The following is a 22,775-nucleotide window of genomic DNA, read 5'->3' on the forward strand; positions in this document are numbered from 1 at the left end:
AGAGTTTAATGATGACTAATAAAATATGTTAACCAGGTTGGGTGGCACACACCTGTAATCCCAGCACCCTGGTAGCTGAGGGAGGAGGATCACTGTGAGTTCAAGGCCCGCCTGGGCTACATAGTGAGTTCGAGGTCAGCTTGAACCACATAGTGAGTCCCTGTCTCACAAAACAAAACAGTTTAATTCTTCGATTTCATATATTTTTGCCTTTGTTTCTGCATTTGCTGTCTGCTTGTTTGTAGACTTTGTCTATTTTAAGCTGCATTATTCATTTTTTCTTATAAATTCAAAACTACTTGTGTATTAAGTTTATTAACTACTGTCTGGTTGTATATGTTCCAGTTTTTTTCAGTATATGTTACTCTTTTCTTAAGTTTTTTTTCCTGAGAAGCTCTGCAAGCATTACAGATTTTATTCTATTGACACGTAATAATCATACATAGTTATGGAGTAAGGGATGTTTTGATGGATCTTTCTATCTATCTATCTATCATCTATCTATCTATCTATCTATCTATCTATATTGTAACGATATTGATTTGTATAATAACACCTATTAGTGCCAGAAGTAGAGATCTAACATAATTATTGAAGTTGGAAATTCTCATTTAAATGTGACTTTATAATGTGCTAAATTCTCACATAATTTTGGGGGGCCTTGACATTTGTTCCATTTCCATGCCTAACATTGGTGCTACACTGTTTAATTTATCATCACTTTACTGCACCTTTTTACATGTGTTTGGGCAAGCTTTTCATTTTTGTACTCTACTTTCCAAAGAACATCCTTTTGCGTGCTTGTTCTTTAAGACAAAATTTAGAACCATTTTGTTAATTTTTTTACCCTCTATTTTAATTTTCTTGGCTAGAATTTTTGCGTCTTTTACAAAAGTTTAACCTCAGAGCCACTTGCATTTCTGAGGGAGACTCAGGCTTAGGCTGCTTTGAATTATAGGTTCTCAGCTGGGGATGGCATCGACTGTTTTCCATTCCTTAACAGTACTTCCTCACTCACACACTACGTGCACGTCATTCACGTATTTAGTTGCAGGCCAGTCAAACTGCACACAGTTCATAAACGGGGTGAAGATGTTAGCTGTCACTCCTCCCTCTCTCCTTGCATTAGTCCCACTCTCCTGAAGTTTAGGCTTTACCATCCCTAGCCAACAGAGGTCACAAAAGTGCTTTTTATCATCCCTGAAACCTGGGCCAAATTCATGCTTGGACCTGATGCCTTAAGGAGCACGAACACACGGATATGTTTGGAGGGCGCTGTCACATGTTAATTCTTTTTTTTTTTTTTTGTCTTTTTGAGACAGGCTGTCACTGTGCAGCTCAGGCTGGCCTTGAGCTCACTTTGTAGCCCAGGCTGGTCTCGAACTCGCAACGATCCTCCTGCCTCTGCCTCCCAAGTGCTGGGATTACAGGTGTGTGCCACTAAGCCTGGCTAATTCATTCTTCTTTATGAAATCCAGTATGTTTGGGTAAGTATCTTATTACAAGAAATGTACATCTCTTCAAGAGTACGATTCTTAAAACTTCTCCAAACTAAGAAAGTTTTAGAGGAGATTCCAGGCCAAACTCCTAAGCAACAAATCTCACACACAAATCTTTCATTTAATTGGAGACGTGCCCTGGTCACTCCGCATGTTCACTAGCAGGTCGGGATGACCACATGGAAGCTCCCTGGAGTCCAGATTTTTCCCTCACATTATATCTGCATATATATATGCAGATATATAAAATATATTTTATTAATATTTATTAATAAATATTAATATTTATATAAATTATATTTATATAAAATATATATGCATATATAAAAATATATATTTTCCCTCACATTATATCTTAATTTGCACATATTTTTCCACCAGGAACTGAAATAATTAATTTATACATATTTTTATTTCAGGCACTGTGCTAAGTGGTGGGGATTTACCGGTAAAAAAGTCCTTGCTTGTGGGCGTGTATGAAAGTGTGAGTAGGGACACTAAAATATGAGATGAGCCTACAGGAAAGGGTAGGTTTCTCTCAGCGTACGTGCTTCTGGTCTTGGTTTTTGTTGCATATTTTTAGTAGTCCTACGCTATCAGCTTGAAAAAATCAGCTATACTGATAAAATCCCACTGACTGTTTCTTCTTAGGTATTTTACTGGTGCTAAATGACACAAAGGTAAGAATCAGGAACAGGAGAAAGAAGAGGATCATAGCCTTAAAAAATTCTTAAACTGCATAATTGTCCCAAATGTGCGAGAGTAGACACCCTCTACCCAGATAATGACAAATGGAAACTAACTAGAAAGTGTATTGGAAACATACAAAAAGTTAGAAGTATCTTAGAAACATAGATGTGTCTGTAAATTTATGTGATTTCCTGCTCCAGGGTATTCACAGATAAATTTATTTTGCAGTATTTTCTCACTCTTTTATCACCAGTGGCAGCCGCCTTTATTTTTATAGTGTGTGCACACATACATACATTTTAAGGCCCTTTCTTAAAGCAGCACTGCAACTTATAGCAGATCCAAGTCAACTCTTTTCTCTCCTCCAAGCGTTGCCAGTACAGGTGAACACACACACACACACACACACACACACATACACACAGCTTTTGGTTGCCCAATTTATTGTTAAACAAAAATAATGATGTCATCTTTGCTTAGAATTCTTTTTCTCGGTTTCCACCTCCTCAGTGACTGCACTGTATGTCGAATGGATGGTACTTTGAAAGCACAGAAGGAGAGAAACAAAGGCACCGCACACAAATTGTCTCACACACAAATTGTCGTGTGGGCTGCTTCCCTCAGTGGCTGTGTATCACGAACCTGTTCTCCATGTCAGAGTCCTTTATCTTCAGTGTGAATTTTAGCAACTTCTAAGTGAATCATCACAGGGCTGCACAGAGCTTATATGGCTATTGCTCTGTTGCTGGGCATAGAAATAGCATTATGTTGTGTTCAGGGGATAGGGCTCAGCAGCACAGTGCCTGCCTGGCAAGTGCAAGGTCCTGAGTTTGATTTCTGGTAACAAAAAAAAAAAAAAAAAAAAAAGAAGGGGAGGAGAGCACTTTATTCACTTTGCTGAGGTTTCTGTCCCTTGCAGTGACAGTCTTGGCCTTTTTCTGGCCTTTGGGGTGAGGACCTGGGCCTGTGTGGCTCACAGCTGCTCCTCTTGGGATCTAGATTCATAGCGGAGAATGGCCATTGCTCTGCGATGCCGGTGCAGGCGACCTGTGACAAGAAGCTCAGTCCATTTAGTGCAGGACTCCATACTGGGAGCAGTGCTGTGGCTGCACACCCAAGCCTGGGCCTGGGTCGTCACAGCTGACAGTTTAATCCTTGGTCAACTGTGTGTCCTCTTGGGAGTGCTCTCTTTGTATAAATGTCAGGATCATTATGTACATCCAAAGTGTACCAGTAAACTTAACTATATATATAAAAAATGGGGATTTTCCTGGTTCAAAGTTGAGCCCTGTTGTCCCTCAGTGCTGGTTCTGGGATCTCCAGAGTTGAGCTCTGTTGTCCCTAAGTACAAGTTCAGGGATTCCAAACGCTGAGGATGACCAGCTCCTTTATGTGAAATGGCAAAGCATTTGGAAAGGACCCATGTACACCCCTCCGTACACTTCAGTTCACCTCTAGATTACCTACAGTATTTCCTAAAATATAAATACTCTGTGAGCAGTTGTTATACTGTGCTGTGTTGTTTAGAGAATGAGAAGAAAACACTCTGCTTGTTCATTACAGGTTTAGTTTTTAAACAGTGCTTTCGATCTGTAATTGGCTGAATCTGCAGACCCAGGATGTGTGAAGACGGAGGGCCAGTTGTTTGTTTTCGGCCATTGGATGCACATTTTCATATTCCTCTCTAGGAAGTTGGTACCAATACTGAGTCCTTGTACCACAGATTACAGTTATGATTGCCTTTGAAAGCTTAAATATTTTTCAAAGGCCTGTATCTAATACTTAAGATATACTGTTTAAAACTACATGTTATATGTAAAATGTACATTATATTTACATGCAAATATATTGAAATTATATAAAATATACTTAAAAACTGATGTTACCCAGAACAGATATTAGAAATGGAAAGAGAAAGTTAGGACATCATTTATTGAGTTCTGAGCCATCTGAGAGCTTTCATATGAAATAATTTTGGTCATTTGATGTGTATTTGTCTGTATGAATGTATGTTTCCATTAAGTGATTGTAAAGGGGCCATTTGGTGTAAGAAACACAAACAGCCTGAGTTCGATTCCTGGTACCGAAAAAAAAAAAAACACAAACAGGAGATTTAAAAGGTAGATCATTTCATTTGTAGAAGTAGGGGTGGGCTGTTGAATTGATAAAGATCAGAAAGACCTCCAAAGATGTTGCCGGGAACTCCCTCCGCCATCACCCTAGAGCAGTGCTGGCGACCCATGGTGCTTGTGCCGCAGCGGGCTGTTTGTATCATCGAAAGCTCTAAAAGGTTCACCATCACTGCCTGAGGGTTAAATGATGATGCATTCATTGCTTTGAGAAGCTGGAGATTTTATTTTCATGAATCACAGATGTTGAGGCACCAATTATTCTACACAGAGGCTTTCTAACCAGAAACGGGAGCGTTGTGAATATCCAGTCTCTTGCATGGACTTGAAATCCAGTGGGAAGTCTTCCCCCATCCGTTGAAGGTGTTCAGGGGAAGTGGCGCCGACCTCCTTGTCAGTACTGGGTGAAGTTGGCTATGATGTGCTCGTGGTTGAAGGGTACATAGTAAGTAACTCCTGGAAAGGAACAGAGCATAACCCAAGGTGACCGTGGTGTGCATGTAACCACCCCTACCCCAGAGGGTCAGCCTATCAAATGCTAGAGGAGTCAAATCGCCCTAGAGAGAAATGAGCAGGGTGGTTAGTGTGGAACAAACATGGAATTGGGACGTAGGCGCTCTTGTTTCCTGTGTGTAGGTCGCCACTGAGAGGAGCATGTTTGCAGGAGTCCCCTCAAGATGAGTACCAGCCTCTTCTCCCTCACAGTGTCTTAGTTACCCTTTTCCTTGCTGAGACAAAATACCTGACACCGAAAGTTATTTTGTTTTATTTTATTTTGGTACCAGGAATTGAACTCTGGACCTTGCACTTGCCAGGCAGGCACTTATGTCACTGAGCTATATCCCCGGCCCCAAATGCTTATTTAATTTAATTAATTAATTAATTTATTTTCTGACACCGAAAGTTAAAGGAGGAAAGGCTTATGCAGCGCATAATTGGTAGAAGTTGCAGTCCATAATCAGTGGGCTCCAAGGCAGGCGCAGAAACAGTTCGTGACAGCAGAAATTAGCAAAAGCAAGCAAATAGCGACAAGATGATTTCTCGCCATTATACCTTATCCAGGCTGCCTCTCTGTAAGGACGGTAACACTCACACCCTTAATCCTAGCATTGCACTGTGACTCAACCCCAGCCTCACATCCTCGATCCCAGCAGAACTGTGCCTTAAGCGATCAGTGGACTGATTTAGTAATGACACAGTCTAGCTCCAGCCGGCTCTGAAAAGCCCCATCGATGGCCACGTGAGACTTTGGGAGGACATCTAGATACAAGCCATAACACCTAGGAATTTCATCATAATATTTCTTTTGAAGACTTTCAGGATTAGAAGTAATGACTGCTGGGTGCCTAGCACAGTACCCAGTAGATAGTAGTTGTGCAATAAATGGCTTATTTAGGCTAAAATTGGAGCATTCAAAGTTGTATCTCACATTCACTTTTGAAGATTTTGTGAGAAATAAGGAAGGGCAGTGGGTTGACAATTCTTGTCCCTCAGGACAGGAAAGATATGTGATGACGGCTGGGGATATAGCTCAGCGGCACAAGTGCCTGCCTGGCAAGCGCAAGGTCCCGAGTTCGGTTCCCGACACCTTCCCCAAAAGATACAAGTAAGATATGTGATGACGACATCCATTATTTTTCACATAGTTCAGGCAACAGAAAGAATGATAATTTCAGGACCAAATATTTTTTGGGGCCTCAGAGATTTCTCCTTTCCCCTCCTTTCTCCTAGAGAAGAAAAGTACATAATTGGCAAATGTGAAAATAAGCCATGTTGGGCGTGGTGGTGCATGTCTATAATTCCAGGCTGAGGCAGGAGGATTGTTGCAAGTTTGAGGACAGCCTAAGCTACACAGTGACTTCCAGGCCAGTCTGAACTACACAGTGAGACCTTGTATCAAAACAAAAATAAGCCTAATTTAAGTTGCCAGGGCACTCTCTTGAGAAAGGTAGTAGAAAAATGAAAACCAATAAAAGATAATAAGCATTTACCATACTCCATGCAAAAGGCACTGTAATTATTAATTTAAAGCACATTATTTCTAATCCTCATAATAACTCAGGAAATAGTTATTGGCGTTTCCATTTTAAAGCTATAGAGACTGTGGACCGGATATGATGGGTTACTTGAACATGTAGTTCTTAAACACGAAAAGGGGCTTCAAGTCTTGTATGACCCCAAGGTCTTTCTTACATGCTTTGCTGCAATCCTGCACATTCTGGCTCACCAAGTTTTGTTGACCATATGATAGATGCTAAGAAAGACATCTCTCCGTTGTAAGGCTGGGTACTGAAGCCTTTTATCAAGCCGTAGCCTCGCTCTGCTGTGACTTGATTTGCCTTTACAGATTCTCCACGTGGTGACAACTAGCATCAGCTTGGCCTGCTTACATCAACCTTCAGCAGAGCCATACACCAGTGCTCTTTAAGTTGCAGGGTATTTTAGCATTTCTACAACTTTAACGGATGTGAAGATTTGCCTGGAGTCTGAGTTTTATTCCTCTACTTTTTGTGCCCAAACATGCAGGCACAGATATTCCTTTCAGTAGAGATTTGAAAAATAACATGGGCCGGGCATGGTGGGGCATGCCTGTAATCCCAGCCCTTGGGAAGCTGAGGCAGGAGGATCATTGCGAGTTTGAGACCAGCCTGGGCTACAAAGTGAGCTCAAGGCCAGCCTGAACTGCATAGCGAGACCCTGCCTCAAAAAGACAAAAAGAAACAACCAAACAAAAAACCCCAAAAAAAACCATGAAAGAAGAAAGTGAAGGATGGGTTTCCTTCTTTGTAAAAAGCCAGTCCTTGATACTTATAAAGTTGATCTATCTGCCTAAAAATTATGTGTATGTCTGTGCATACATATCTGTAACTCACGTATATAACTGTAACTGCATATACAATCTGACATTTATGTATTGATTAAATGATGAAAGAGATAAATAATAAATGAAGCCGTCAGACTCTGGAAAAAGTGAATGGCCTTTTCTTACCTTCATTTATAGGTGTCCCGTCGCTCAGGAACTGCCAGTACGTCTTGTGATTGACATTTTCAGCAATGTTGTTGATAGAAGAAACAATCAGGCCCCAAGATGTCATTGTCAGTTCAAACCTGAGAAGGAAATTGCATGTGATCAATGTCTCACTCTAGGTCAGGCCGTAAAGGGCAAAATGAAGGGATACAGGGGCTGGGGATTTAGCTCAGCGGCACAGCTCCTGCCTGGCAAGTGCAAGGTCGTGAGTTCGGTTCCCGGTACTGGGGGCAGGGGGGTGGAGAAATGAAGGGATATACAGCCATTCTAGGTCCTTTAAGATTAAAATGACTAATGAATATGAAATGACTTCACTTGATAGTAAATGAAATGAAAATGAATGATTTTTAAAAAGCAAATTAAAAGTGTAAATGCCCAACAATGGATGAAAATTTGATGAGTGATAGAGTGCATATCCAAAATTGAAAATTTGAAAGTTATAAAAATATTTAATAATTTTCAGTAAAATAGGAAAACACTTATGTAGTAATATTAAATGAACAGATGGGGTGCAAATCTCACAGAACTATCTGTCGCATGTAGCTGATGAATCACAAGCACTTGTAATACAAAATTAGAAAAATAGTAGTTTTTATTGTGAATGAACTGTGCCTGCATGTTTGTTTTCTTCTTAATAATTTTTTGTCAAAGTTTTACCACGTGTATTTCTTATATTTACAATCCAGGAAAGGAAACTAAGGTAACATTAAACCTAGGCTTAGAGAAGTGAGTATATTTGGAGGATCTGAAACTTCAATTGCTTCCTTTCCACAAGCTGGCCCCTTTCCTGACTCTGCCTAAACTGAGATTTCTCCATGGTTTTTTTTCTGCTTTTTCTTTTTGCAAACTGTCAACCTTCCCCAACCTTTAATTTTCTCCTCTGTGATTTATTTCTGTATTCTCCCTCTCCCTGACAGGGTAGTTGAAAAAAATGTGAGCTTCAGCGTCTGTTAAGGTGGGGCTCAGCTTTCAACTCTCCTGCTTACACTTTATGTGACTTTAGGAATATTTTTTATTAAGAAATGTTTTTTGAAAAGCAACTATACTTCCACTTCATGGCAACAAACATGAACAAAACACATCATTTACAAGAGTATTAAAATATGAAGTAGTGATAAATCTCACTACAAAATTTGCAAGATCTATATAAGAAAACTAGAAAACATTACAGAGAAATTGAAGATTTCAAGAAACATTTTGAGATGAAACACTTAAAGATAACAATTTTCCAAAGACTGGCCTAATAATCTAACTCTAATGAAAACTTCACTTTTTAAAAAATTGACAGGTTTTTCCAAAATTGCTAGAAAAATCCAAAAGACTTGAAGTCATTAAAACAGTTTTGAAAACGAAGAAAAATTTTGGAAGGCTAACATGACATTATTTTCAGAATTAATATACATTTATAATGTCTTATTTACTCTTTCAGCTTTTCACACTAGGGAGATACTATGATGCTTACACATATGAGTCTGATTTATTTCACTCATGAGTATGAACTCTAGTTTCATCCATTTATCTATAAAAGTCTCTATCCTTTTTTTTCATGGCTGAGTAATACTCCATTGTATAAAAAAATCCACATCTTGTTTTATTCATTTCTTGGTTGATGGGCATTTGGGTTGTTTCCAAGAGTTTTCTATTACAAATTGTGCTGCAGTAAACATGGCTGCATATATATTACTATGGTATGATGTTTTTAATTCTTCTGGGAAGATTCCCAGAAGGGGAATAGCTGGGTCCAATGGGACCTCCAATCCTAGTTTTTTTTAAAGGAATATCCAGAATGACTTCCACGGTGGTTTCACCAGTTTACACTCCCACCAGCAGTGGAGAAGTGTTCCTTTTCTTCACAGTACTGCCAGCATTTATTATTGCTTTATTTCTTGGTGATACCCATTCTTGCTCTGGTGAGACTTCATCTTGGTGTTGTTTTAATTTGCATCTCTCTCTCTCTCTCTCTCTCTCTTTTTTTTTTTTGTCTTTTTGAGACAGGGTCTCACTATGCAGTTCAGGCTGGCCTTGAGCTCACTTTGTAGCCCAGGCTGGTCTTGCAACAATCCTCCTGCCTCAGCCTCCCAAGTGCTGGGATTACAGGCGTGCACCACCACGCCCGGCTAATTTGCATCTCTCGAATGACCTGTGATGTTGAATATTTCTTTTTTAAGAATATTCTTTAACTTCCTTGGGTTTAATTGCCCTATCTGCAAAGTGGGAATAATGGAGGTGTCTCACGGTCTTGTTTCACTTTGTTTTAATTTTTTAAAAAAATTTTTTGGTTTTTTTCTGGTACCGGGAATTGAACTCACGACCTTGCGCTTGCCAGGCAGGCGCTGTGCCGCTGAGTTAAATCCCCAGCCCCTAGTTTCACTTTGTTTGACTATATTTCAGAGCGCGCGTGTCTGCCTCCTCCTCGTGGTTCCTTAGCGGCGTTCCTCGCTGCTTTCAGATGTCTGTCCCATCCCTCGCTCATCCAGACCTCCTCTTTTGGGCCTTCTCCGAAAGCCTTCCAAGGTTTCTGATTTGAACACCCTCAGTGACACAACCTGAGGAACCGGATCTCCTCTCTGAAAGATGGTCTCTCTCCCTGACACTCCCATCAGTGGTTGTGAAGCTGCTTTTTCTTGAGCCCTGCAGCCAGCCACCGTGAGCTTTCCTTGGCATGGCCTGCTTATCCTTGGTACAGTGCTTGTCCGGTCACAGCATCCGTAGTTAGTCCCGCCCCAGCTTTCCTCGTCTCCTGCCCCCACACCCAAGTAACGCTGCAGCATGGATTGCCTCGGTCCAAAGCTCGCAACGCTTTAATTTGCATTTCTCGGAAGGCCAGTGGTGTTGAACATTTTTTTTTTTTTCCATGTACTTATGGGCCGTTTTTGTTTCTACTCCTGAGAAGTGTCTATTCATTTCAGTTCCCCATTTTTTGATTGGGTCTTTCATTTGGTAAGTCTAATTTTTTGTAGTTCTTCTTATATTCTAGATATTGCGGAGGTCTTTCCAAGGACGGGCTGGCAATTTTCTTTCCCATTTGGTAGGTCGTCTCTTCACTGTTCATGGTTTCCTTTGCTATACAGAAGCTTCACAGACATAGCTCAGCGGCAAAGCGCCTGCCTGGCAAGCACAAGGTCATGAGTTCGGTTCCCAGTACCGGAGAAAAACCAAAAAAAAAAAAAAAAAGAAGCTTCACAGACAAATGCATAAAGAGAGTGTGGTATTGTTGACTTTCCTTGGGAGCCTTATATACAACTGGTATACACAGTGGTATGGTACACACAGCACTCCCAAATGGAGTCATTTGTCCGACAGTGGATGCTGCTTGAAAATGTAAGCTTAAGTGAAATAAATCAGACACACAGGTTTAAAACTGTATAGCTTCTCTCATGTGAGAAATTCAATGCATAATTATTAAGAGCAAAATAAAAGACGAGAGGAAACAAGGAGATAGATCTAGTGTAAGTGGAAAAGGGGTGAAGAGACGGAGGGAGGCGAGAAGCCCTGGAGGGGACCGTCACTTACACCTACCGCATAGCCATCGTGGAAGTAGTTACTATGGCTCTCAGACACGCACCAGTGCGGACACTAAGACAACTTGCAGTGCCGTCGGAAGGCTGATCTCCTGCCCTGGGATTTCGGGTCTCTCACCGCCTCACCCAGCCTTCTCTTCCTCCTGTGTTCTCTCCTGGTGAAGCTCGCTACTCCGGGACCCCAAAGTCCTCGCTCACTGCTACCTCACATGCTTCTCTGTAGCCATTTCTTCTGCCTGAAAGGAGCCGGTCCCCCTCCTCTTCCTAAACAGCAACTAATTCCTGTGCCCCAAAGCCCCAGAACCCTCTTTGACTATTCCAACTCACCATCTCTGCTTTGAATTTCTGGTACTACAACTCTCTATTGATTTGGATGATTTAACTTTTTATTCTTCCTTTTCTTTTTCTTCATTTTGAAAAGAAAAGAATAAAAAATACCAAAAGCAAAACAATACAAAATCTGTAAAAATGATACAGAAGTTTGGTCGGTCTTGCATACCTATATCTGGTAATCTGAGCAACTACCTTGACGATAACAATAAGTAATACAACAACCATTGTTGATTTCCAATCATCTTTTTTTTTTTGTACCGGGAATTGAACTCAGGACCTTGCACTTGCCAGACAGGCACTGTGCCACTGAGCTAGATCCCTGGTCTGATTTCCTATCATCTTGATTTAACTTTTTAAAGAAAGTCTTTTGTATTTACTAGACTACAAGCTCTTCAAGAGGCTCTTAGATAAAAATATGCCAGCTTGCTCAGGAGAATCATAAGAAAATGAAGGAAGAAGAGAGCATGGGAATTTGGTTCAGCGGAGGAGCATGGTGACCACCACATGTAACACTCACTTAAATATTGGGTTTTTGCGCTGGGCTTCCTGTAGGACCAGGAGCAGCACCGATCCGGCTTTCACGCTGACCTCGATGGTTGCCTTGAAAAGCAGCTCCACCCCTCTCAGCTGGTTGTTGATGGTGTAAATGACGGTGATGTTAGATGCCAGGGTGGGGACTGCGGTGGGATAGACGGGGACAGATGGTGGCACCACTTGATCTGCGAAGAACAAAGTGATCACTTCCGTCAGCGGTTATAGGGTTTCTATGATAGATGCAAAACCTCTGTGAACGCCAGCTTACCCCAGAGAGGGTGTCAAGGAAGCAGCGAGTTTCAGAGCAGTTAACGAGGCACTCGGACAGCTAGAATCCTGGCAAAGCTCCCCAGCGGTCTTGTGAATGTAGGGAAACCACCGGGAAGCAGGCTGAGGTGTTGGGAAGATGTTTTAGGTTTGATACATTTGGGATCAATTTGCTAGATTTTGATCTCTGTAGCTTTTTCTTTGTGATAGACAAGAAATTTGTAATTTTTTCTTGTTTTAAGAAGTCCATGCACTGTAAGTGGGTAATATGTTAGTATTTGATTAGAAAGAACTAGAGAAGCAATTACCTCTGCAGTGGTACAAATTTTGTGATGAATACTTAATTTCTAAACATGTCTTTCTGCAGTGTTTCAATTTTAAGTGTTTTTTTGTATTATATTTATAATTGTCCCAAGTAACCAATATGAAGATAACACTATGTAATACAACCGTTGTTCATTTCTTACCCCTTGTCTGAAGTTCTGTATTGTTTTTATGTTGTTTCGTTTATGTCTGTGTGTTTGTTAATATGTTTTTGTTCTTTTATCTTTAAAAATAAAAAATATAATTGTAGAAAATAAAGATATTTCAGATTAAAAAGTAGGATGCCTCATTCTACTCTATCCCTTTGGGGTTCTATGAGGCCCAAGCTTTCATAGTTAGATCTTTAAGGCTTGCTGAAATGTCATCTGCATAGATTTAATTTCTGTTTAATACCTGTTTCATTATTCTAAACACTGTAGCTCTTTGTGTACATATCAGTTTCTGACTTTGTAAAGAGCAGATATGATGCCATGTACGTGACATCTGGTAGCATGTTTGTCAAGAGAAGGAATGAAACCATGTCGTTGATGGGAACATGGGCCTCCCACCCCTTGTACCCCACAGTGGGCTTTCCCCATAGCAGGCGCTCAGGAAATAAACGCCGCGTGTTATAGACAGGGGGCTGGATGATTTGGCTGTGTGGCGGTGCACCCCCTTGGAGACTGGAAGTCAGACAACGTAACAAGCTTGTATGCCACATAACATCGATCCCCACTTCATCCCTGTTGTGTGTTGCTGCTTTTGGACAGAAGAAGAGGCAGATGTTAAAAGAGTTCTTACCAGAACCACAGATCACTTGGGGAACATCTAAGTAGGTCTTGCCTTTCAGGGATGGGAGGATTTGAGCAATGGACATAGGATTCTGGAATTTTCCCTCCTTAATCTCGTCAAGTACGGTAGCCATCGTTTTCTCACAGTCCCACGCCTTGCTGGGCTGCTCAGGTGTCACAGAGAGAGCCTTGGGACAGGGGAGTAGGAGACAGACAGAGACTGAGAAATCAGGCACAGGTCAAGGTTGGCTTGTACCTGCCTCTAAGGGACAGACTCGGCCCATAATCTTAGTGATCATTCAGAATTCAGTGTGAAGCGACACAAGGACTGGGACTACACTCACCATCTTCAGCGCTACATGTGCACCCCTCGGTGCCGTATCCGTCACATAGTAGTCGCAGGACAAACATCTGCGCAGCGATCAGCTTCAGAGAGCACTGCCAGGGCTGCCGTGCTCATGAGCAGGTGTGGGTGTAGAGTGAGGGTGGCACTCAGCCAGGCAAGCTCCAGAGAAGACAGTACTCTAGGACGACCTGGCACCGTATATGCCTCCCATGTATGACATTGTCACACACACCCTTTGTGGACTTCTCCCACAGTTGTAACTGGGTCGGGACTGTCAGTCTGAGGCTCCCCGGGCACAGGGTAGATTCATGGGCTGCACCGGGCTGACCGGAGAGCCCTGTGCCCTTGGGGAGGTGGTTGGTGGGTATGTGTCCTATCCAGCGTACAGACACTGGGGGAGAGAGACATTTATTTTCATGCTGCGGTTGTTCATCTGGGACCATGTGCACAAATACTGGATGGCCAGTGACCACCTTCCTTAGCCAGCTTGAAGAAGCCATGCAGAATGGGGGAAACCAGGGCTGTGGAATGGCAGGAAGCGTGGCTCCTCATTTCATGGTTGGAGCCCTTATTTCAGCTATTTCTGAAGCCATCTGGTCTAGCCCTGGATTTCCCAATATAGGTGAAATAGTAAGTCCCTATTATTTTTCCTCATGCAACAATGACTCGGGCTCTGTCACTTGCAAAATGAATCTTGATTAATGCATTGAGCCACTTACCCCACATTGCTGAGTTTTCTACCTTGTAGGTAGAATAGAAATCATAATTCCCACCTATCACTGGGGCATGTCATTTGATGGGGGAAAGGATTTTGTAGTGCAGGACGTAGCACACGTCTTGGTGCCCGCCTCCTCATTACAGCTGTGCTGTGTGGGCCAGCAAGGCATGGTCAGGCGCCGGGGTTGGTGACGACCAATTTGCCTGAAGCTGGGAATGGAGTTGGAAGAAGGTGGAGGGGAGTGAGAAACGGTCGCTCCTCTGGAGAGCAGTGCGGGCGCTTGGAGGGTCGTGACAGGGGTGACTTTGGAAATCAGGGGCTATGACTCTTGCTAAAAGCCACTTGAGGAAGTAGTTTGGCTTAAGAGTCATCATCAGGCGGATACGCCTCAGCAAAAAAAATCATCCTACATTGCACCAAGTGAGAAATTCCCCTTGGAATAAAGCATTGCCAATGCCAAGCCTCCAGAGGGTTAAGCTGGTATGGGGCCACGTGAAGGACACTGACATTCCGGAAGTAGGCAAGCAAAGGGCGAGAACCTTTACTAGCTCTACTGTTCTGCCAAGAGAGACCGTGAACGGCGGGCATGGCATTGTACCTGTGATGTTTTTGGACATCATACTTCTTTTAACCTAGCTGTTACTGTGGAGAAGGTTAAATTCAGAGAAAGTCAATATTTGTTCAAGATGGTGGTGGATCTGGGGTTGAAACCCAAGTTGTTATAGCTTTGAGCCCTTTGATCTCTATACTAGAACATTTTAGATTACACCAAGGGTATAGTGTAGACCTCTGCTGATTCCAGATGAGAAGCTGCCTGGGTAAACTCCAGATACGGGCAGTAAGGAGGAGGGGAGGGGGAAGTCACGTATCTTAACTGACAAGAAATCCACATGGCCCGTGGTATCTGGATACAGCTTATCAAAGGTACCTAGCCACTGATAAGATCCTGAATAGAATCCGTGAGCCAAATCTGAAGAGTCAACCTTTCTTAGCCTGGCATGAAGTAGAAGTAATGTTATTTTAAGAGAGTAGCTCTACCCATCCCCACCGAAATTTTATATCCATTGCATTTATTCCTCCCAGCCTACCTGCTTTCTTCCACCAGAGTTGAGCCCTGGGAATAATCTTATGTGATTTACCCATGGAAAAAATGAGCGTTTTTCTATGAAAAAATCTCATTGACCATATCAGAAACTGACTTTGTTCTTATCAGTCACTTCTGCACATGGTACGTTGGGGCGGAAGTTTGCTCAGTGTGAACTAATTTTTGGCTGCCTATGCCCTTGTCTAGTTTTTTAATATATGGATATTAACAGTGGTCTCCACTTTTTCTCTCAGGGGACAATTTATTTTTCAGAAGAGTCCAGAACTGTACTTCATTTATGGCTAGCAGCAAAACCCTGTGATTCTCCCTTTTTATTAAGCACTGTAAATACAAACCTGCTTTTTTAGATTAAGATGAAAGTTTGAAAAAAGAACATTGGGCTGCAAGCCTGAATTTAAAAATTCAGTATTTTAAGCACTTACGTTAAATATCATTATTTATACATAAAACACTCAATAGTCTATATTTAGTACTAGTGAATTGTTGTCATTAATAACAACCCAAAATGTCCTTGGATTTTTTCCATTTTTCCAAGGCAGGAAAATTCCTCCACATAAGGTTGTTTTCATGCTGTATTTGTGTTTTACCAGTAGAAACATGGAGGCCCAGGCACCGGAAGCATCATCCCCAAGTCATACTGGTTGGCATTTCCAGAGATATTTGATGCCTGCTCTCCTGACCCCAGAGTCCAGGCTGGTTGGCATGGACTCAGTCTCGAGCACCCAGGATGGGTTTACCTGCATGGCAAGGCCAGTACTGTAAATGTTTCCGATGATGCCATTGTCTCTGATCCTCAGGCTGATATTCTCCACTGTGCTCTGCAGTACATGACCAAACAGGGTTCTGTAGCTGTTCCCGGAGCCTACGGGGATCTTGTTGTACATGCACGTCAAAGCCAAGGCCGCCACTGCTCCCGTGCCTGTGAACCACGGGGGCAGGGCCGTTAGCACCACCATCGCCTCCACAGTTGAACAGCCAAGTGTCACGTTCTCACTGCATTCGGGTCAGAAGATCCGTTCAGCCCTCAGGACAAGCTGTGAAGTAGTCCCTGCGTAGTTTAGGAGGTGGGCAAACGGAGGCTCAGAGGGGTTAAGGAGCTGCCCGAGGCCGCACGGCCAAGACGTAGCAGGGCCAGAATTTGCACCCGGCTTAACAGCTCATGCTTTTCATTAATGAAGGTTGGCACTGTGCTCAGTCCCACGTCTCTTGCCCCATTTATCTCCCCTGAATTCGTCATTCTTTCTTTTTCTTCTTTTTTGGTCTTTTTGAGACAAGGTTTCACTATGCAGTTCAGACTGGCCTTGAGCTCACTTTGCAGCCCAGGCTGGCCTCGAACTCGCAATGATCCTCCTGCCTCAGCCTCCCGAGTGCTGGGATTATAGGCGTGCACCACCACATACGGCAATGTCACTGCTCTTGAAGGCCTGGGTGTCACTCCTTGTCTGTGAAGCCTTCCTGGTCTCCCCATAATGGCATGCACAGTCTCCATCCTGAACTCTAGCGTGTGTTTTTGTGTCTACTTTGCCATCTCAGTACTCTCCGATGTACTATGTTGTTGCTCTGCTCTGTGAATGCTTGGGTGGCAGGAACATGGCACCCCCACGGCACCCAGAGAAGGGATTTTTCATCATTGGTACATGATGAACACTGGATGGAATGAGCAAGCTCTGGGATAATAAGACCAGAACAAATGGAAAATTTGCCAGATGGCGTCTTTTATCCTATTGACCTTTCCCTCCCACCCTATGCTGAAAGTTGCGTAATTTCATTGAGGATAATAACGTTATTGAAACCCAAAGACAAAGAGCCCAAACTTCTTGAACTGGCCGAGATGCCCCAGTAATGCATGAGGTTTCACATGGGAAAAGGAGACCCATACACAGGGAGCTAGAAGAATATTTACCTGCTTGCTTGTCTGATAGAAACTGAAATCTGAGGCGCTTCTGCCGAGGTGTGTCTGAGAAGTGAAAGCGGAGATAATGCTACAGCTCAGAGAGCAGCAGAGGAGGAAGCGGACCATGAGAGAGGCAGGCCCTGAGGGTGGCCCGTGCGGGATCATTCTACAATGAGAGGTGGGCAGAAAACGGATCTGGTGTGGCAGAGGAGCAAGCTTCCATTCCACACAGGCATAAGCTTGTGGAGGCAAGGAGCCAGAGGGCCCCCCATTTCTGGGAGGGTTTAGGGTTCAAGTAATAGCTGTTTAATAGAAAGAGGATGTGTGGTTCAATATGGAGAAGCACCAAGGGGAGCAGAGGGTGCTGCCCTGGCAGCAGTTAAAGAGGCTGCAAGGCAGGGTGGATGCGAGATTTAATTAATTTGATTAATTTGCTATTTAGCTTGGAAAAAACTTCTGACTTGAGTGACAGGTTTATTATTCCCAGTTGAGATTTTGTAGCTTCTGGACCTTTCAAGTACTGCCCTTGCGTCTACATGTTACGACCTCCTGTCTTTTGCTCCTCAATTTACGTGTCCAAGAAACACCTGTGAAGTTTTCCTGTCTAGATGCACTTCCGTGGTCTCAGATCCTCCGCGGGAAGTGCTCCACGTGGCCTACCAGCTCCAGCACGGGGCTCAGGGCAGCGTCCGGGGGTGGCCGCCTACTTACCCACGTCGAAGGGAGCGGTGTTGGCCAGCAGTGCCTTAGCAAAGCCCACTGCCATTGGCAAGGTGGCCTCGGAGTTCTTCTGGCACAGCGCCAAGACCGCCAGACCGGGAGCGTAGAAGGCTGTGGCTTCCTCATGGGGACCTGGGAGAGGGAGAGAGTGCGGTCATCACGCTGGGGACACTGGTGAAGCCGGCAAAGCCAAAGCTCTTCAACAGAAAAGAAACCTGTCTCCAAAGAAAGGCACAGTCACGGAGAAGGGTCACCCCACCGTCACTCGGAATGAGAATATTATGTGGCGTTTGGATGCAATGGGAGCGAGGATGCTGTCTGCAGACAGAGGTGGCCTGACCGGTCCTTGTGGTGCGGACACTTGGCTTTCTGGTCCATTTTGGCTCAGAAGGGAATCCCTCGCAGGTGGGACTGGCCGAGTGGAGGGGACATCGTGCCTCTTTTCTAACGTTCCACTCTCAGCACCTGCACCCTTTTCCTTGCTGGGCTCCAGGTTCTCAGGACGGTCCCAGTGCCACACTACCCCCCATTCCCAGGAGGTCTCACCCGGAGCCGCCCAGAGCTCCATTTCTCTTTGTAGAGCAGACACTTTGCTCGCAGTGTCTCTGCAGGAGGAGGTGAGGGCCATGATGTTGAGGGCAAGTTGTCCCACGGTGAGGTCTGCAGAGGAACAAACAGGACAGCGACACAAAGGGACAGTCTCAGGGAGTGACCACAAGGGCCCAGTCGGGCTTCCTGCTTTTATCTCAGAATCATTTTGATTTTTAAAACAGTGGCCTTGCATAAGTCTTTGATCTGTCTTTCCAAACAAAGATGGAAGGATACTTAAAGGAATATTGAATCTAGGATCTTCTCTGTGACTTGACGACTGCATGGGGAATCCTAGGTTTATCTGGTTAGAAAGAGGCAAAACATCCGTCCAAATTTATCTACAAACATCCACAGTTACAAAATAATTTAAATTTTGTTATTTAACTTGAGCCTCCAAGTAATTCTGAAGTATGCAGAATAGAGATTTGTTGTCAATACCATTGCTATTAGTTGTATCTACAGCACTACTAGAGTGTAGGATGAGGAAGAGGCACCAGGACATGCAGAACCGGAAGCCTGCTATTTTTATATCTATCTGGGGCTCTTTCTGTTGTCCTGACCTGCTGTCTGAATGCTGAGAGCTCACGCTGACTTCCTTCTAGGTCTTCTGTAGGGAGAAATGATTTAGGTACAGTCACAGGCGGCATTGGGGTGCAGAGTGGCACCGAGCTGGGCTGGGGAGTACTGGCCAGTGGAGTGGCATTCAGGGAGCAGGAGCAGGTCTTGGGTATCTCACCAGCAGGGTTACTGGCCAGCAGTTCTTCAGTCAGGAGCTTCTGGGCCTCCAGGTTGTAGGGTCCAGCCAAGTTCATGGCAATCAAGATGCTGGGGTTGGGAAATGCCGACCGGGTCACCGAGTTCTCCATGAGCACTTGTATGCCGTCCACCAAGGGCTGCTGTCCCGACGGGACGGCTGGGAAGACAAAAGCCCTTTACCAGACCCCTCACCACCACCCTCGTCTTAGAAACACGATCCCCAGGTCTCCCGCTCTTGCCCGGTATCCTAAGTGGTTAAAGAGAAATGCAGAAAACATTTGCAATTTTTCTTCGATAGCCAACCAGTCCTTACCTCTTTTCAAATACCCCATTCTACTAACTTTAAGCACTATGGCTCGCAGACCTTCTGTGTGATTTCCAGCACTTCCTTAGAAATGGATTTCCTTGCATCTACCTCCCCCCAGTCTTCCGTGAATGATGTGGATCTGGGGTATGACCTGCACGCAGCTGGCACCGAAGCCCCCTGCTCCTCGTGGTCCTGGTCTCCAGGGCCACTGAGTATCTGTGCCGGCAGCCATCATTCTTGTGTGTAGGGGTCATTCAACCTCTCTTAGTAAAACATCTGCCACCCCCATTCCCAAGGAACTTGTTCTGTTAAAGCAGGAAAGATGCGGCCACCCACTGGCACCCACCTCCACTTACCTGCTGGGACCCCTACAGCGATCGCTAGGTCAACCCCCTTCTCCTCGGCAGACCTCAGTGCCCGGGATCTCTGCCTGCACCCAGGGTCACAGTTGTCCTGTCCCGCTCGGAACAAGCACCATACTCACAGCATGAGCGTCTGACCTGGGCAGAGGTCCCAGCTGTAGCCCAGAGATGGCTCAGGAGGAAGAGGGCAATCCAGGCCATTTCACTCTCTGCTGTCCCGCGCCGTCTCCCCACTCACAGGTCCAGTATCTGCAGGTGGAGTGTTTCTCACCTTCTCATATGTGCGTATCTTTGCAAAAGAGTCTGCCCCTCACCCAGCCACTCCTAAGTACCTGTGTTGACCTCTCCTTCCCTGGATAAGCAAATTTCCATTTGCTTAACTATGTTTACTTACGATATGGACCTCTGATAGGTTTTGAAGGTGACTTCTAGACAGGTAGACAAGCAACAAGGCCAACGATGAAAATATATCCTTTGTCGGATTCCTGTATCATTACCTTAGAAGTTTGGCTAATGTGCAAGTATGAACAAGTCTTTTCCTAGGACTTATCCTATGGGGTCAAGGAACCTTGCGATTGTTCATCTGCAGCCACTTTCTTGAGCTTGGGAGGCCATAGGCATCAGCTCATTTCAGGGTCCAGGACTGCCTTCGGGGCTCTCAGGTGAGGATCTACCTGCAGGTGAAATCTGACTTGATGCAATTAGTTTAACTGGGACCTCGGTGCTAGCCTGGACTCTGTGAAGTAGTTTGACTTTAGGCAAGAGATAGACCTTCATTTTCACCAATACTGTTTGTTTCTCTTTCCTTATTCAGGAAGAGAAATAGTTTCTAACACTGAAGGCTTTCAGATCTAGTATTATCCTTTAAAGTCAGTAATTAGAAAATGTGGGATCACTTAACATTACTATCTACTCTCTTTTCTTTTTTTAAAAAAAGCTATACACTCTTCCCCCCAGAAATGTAACTATGTAATAAAGCAAAGAACACCTCCTTATAAAGAGAACTGGAGTAGTATCTTGAAATTGTGAGGGAAGGGGTTGAATCCTTTCTGCATTTTGAGGAGCTCCTTTGAGGGGAAAATTTTCCAGTGGCTCCCATTGTGGAATAAACGTAGAAGTCCTTTTAATGACCTACAGGGCTCTATAAGATTTGGCTTCTAGTTTCCTTTGTAAATTCACCGCCAACCACGTTCTCTCCTGCTCGCTCTGTTCCAGCCGCATGGGCCCTCTTGTGTTCCTTGAAAACCTTACCCAGCTCTGCACTTGATCGTCCGCAGAAAGCTTTGCCAGACAGCCTTGTAGTGGCTGCTGGCTTTCTTAATTTCTCTGCTCAGAGGGAAACTATTAGAAAGGGTTTCCAGCCCATGCCAATAAGACAACCTCACCTCACTGACCGCCCTGGCTGCCTCATACCTGCCGCGCCGAGTCGCGCTGTGTGTGTTGTGCTTGATCGCTCATCGCCCTCCTCTCTAGAGCGTCTGCTCCAAGGAGGAGGGCACTTGCCTGCTTCTCTGTCCCCAGCGCCTGTGACCTGCATGAATGCATGACTGAACAAATACAAATGACGTGAGTTCTAAAGCAGCTTTTTCCTTCTCAGGGAGCACTGGTAGCTTTGTGAGGTAGGAGCAGAGTGGGGTGTAGCAAACAGCTTCTAACACGGCCTCTGTCCTCACCTCTTGCTTGACATCCCCATGTCACCCCCAGGAGTCCCCTTCTGCAGCACGTAGGCTGCTCTAACTCTGGGAAGGTCATGCAGCAAGAGCAACAGGCCCAAGTCCCGGAGGCTGGCGCCCTCTTGCTCACAGTGAGGTCTCTGGCTCTTCCCCTCCTGCTGTCTGGTCTCCCCTTGCTCTGAGGAAGCTGCCAGGTTCTGAGCTGTGTTATGGAGAGGCCCATGAGGTGAACCCCTGAGAGAGGCTTCCAGCCCACATCCGGGGGAGGAGGATCCTGCTGACAGACCTTCTTCCCCTAGGAGTTCTGAGGTAAGGCAGCCCCAGCTGACGTGCTGGTGGCAGCCTGCTGGAGACTAGGCCAGAGGACAGTCTCATCCTCCCTGGATTCCTAACCTATTGGAACAGGGCATAAGAAATTTTCTCGGCGGTTAGGTGTCAGGGTAACCTGCGAGGCAGTGCTGCATGACATGTGATTGAAAAATATGGTGAATGTTTAAATTTATTTATTTATTTATCTATTTTGTTTTTTTTCCGGTAACGGGAATCAAACTCACGACCTCGGGCTTGCCAGGCAGGCGCTGTGCCATCCCCAGCCCCGAATGTTTAAATGTGAAGGAACTCATTACAGTACAAAACTACTTCCTCTTACCACCCTCCCCCCCCCACCCGCAATTCTCCCTCGCTTTGAACGCGCTCACCCCATTGTCCTTCCCTCTTTCCACAGCAGCTCTGGAGTCCTCTTTCGTGAGTGTCTTTAGCTATGCTGTCTTGGCTGTCTTGGTGTGTTGAAGTGATTCAAAGTGACTGTGAAAGGTCACTTTGACTTTGGGGAAGAGCCCTAAGTCACTGGTGCCAGATCTGGTGAGTAAGGTGGATGAGGACACATAGTAGTGTCTTTACTAGCTTGTCTTTCTGTTGGATAGTGTTGGGTAGCAGCAACCACTGTATTTTTATGTTTTAATATTATCCTACTTGGTGAAGACCCTCATGAAAGAGGACTTCCAGAACTGCTTCCTAAAGTGGCAGTTATGAGGAGCGTTCAACGTGAAGGAATGGGGAGTCTAGAGGAAGGTTGAGGACAGCGTGGCTTTTCCTGAAACATGGTTTACAAATTTTAAATGTGACTGTATGTTTTGATCACCGCTGCGTGTATCCCGTACTGCACATATGGCGGGGTTAGGCTCGGAAGGACAGCTTGGGTGTCTGGT

General features: G+C 44.5%; 1 protein-coding gene across 5 annotated transcripts; it reads right to left on the reverse strand.

Annotated features, from left to right (window-relative positions):
• Positions 1-4,301: 4,301 nt before the first annotated feature.
• On the reverse strand, positions 4,302-21,415 carry Gif (gastric intrinsic factor (vitamin B synthesis)). 5 transcript variants are annotated; one of them, XM_005408071.2, is made up of 11 exons: positions 21,308-21,407; positions 20,392-20,568; positions 20,017-20,143; positions 19,206-19,382; positions 18,425-18,538; positions 17,870-18,010; positions 16,002-16,183; positions 13,106-13,283; positions 11,718-11,919; positions 7,308-7,426; positions 4,302-4,774 (listed from the first exon to the last, which is right to left on the reverse strand). In XM_005408071.2, the coding sequence occupies exons 3-11, from the start codon at positions 20,093-20,095 to the stop codon at positions 4,713-4,715; spliced, it is 1,254 nt and encodes a 417-aa protein (XP_005408128.1). In that variant the 5' UTR covers positions 20,096-20,143; positions 20,392-20,568; positions 21,308-21,407; the 3' UTR covers positions 4,302-4,712. The 5 variants fall into 5 exon arrangements, with proteins under 5 accessions (XP_005408128.1, XP_005408125.1, XP_005408129.1 ...); XM_005408068.2 differs by lacking the exon at positions 20,392-20,568 and having other exon boundaries at positions 21,308-21,415; XM_005408072.2 differs by lacking the exon at positions 20,392-20,568 and having other exon boundaries at positions 21,280-21,407.
• Positions 21,416-22,775: the final 1,360 nt, after the last annotated feature.

This window comes from Chinchilla lanigera, unplaced genomic scaffold (genome assembly GCF_000276665.1).
Source record: "Chinchilla lanigera isolate Chin_1 unplaced genomic scaffold, ChiLan1.0 scaffold00110, whole genome shotgun sequence".
NCBI classification, from domain to species: domain Eukaryota; kingdom Metazoa; phylum Chordata; class Mammalia; order Rodentia; family Chinchillidae; genus Chinchilla; species Chinchilla lanigera.

Excerpts from the sequence above, each read along its gene's own strand:
- Gif (XM_005408068.2), bottom strand. The coding sequence starts at position 20,095 with ATGGCCTGGATTGCCCTCTTCCTCCTGAGCCATCTCTGGGCTACAGCT. Across the intron at positions 18,011-18,424 it reads GGAGCTCTGGGCGGCTCCGG|GTCCCCATGAGGAAGCCACA; the intron begins GTGAGACCTCCT and ends TCCCTCTCCCAG. Across the intron at positions 7,427-11,717 it reads CGCAAAAACCCAATATTTAA|GTTTGAACTGACAATGACAT; the intron begins GTGAGTGTTACA and ends TTTCCTTCTCAG.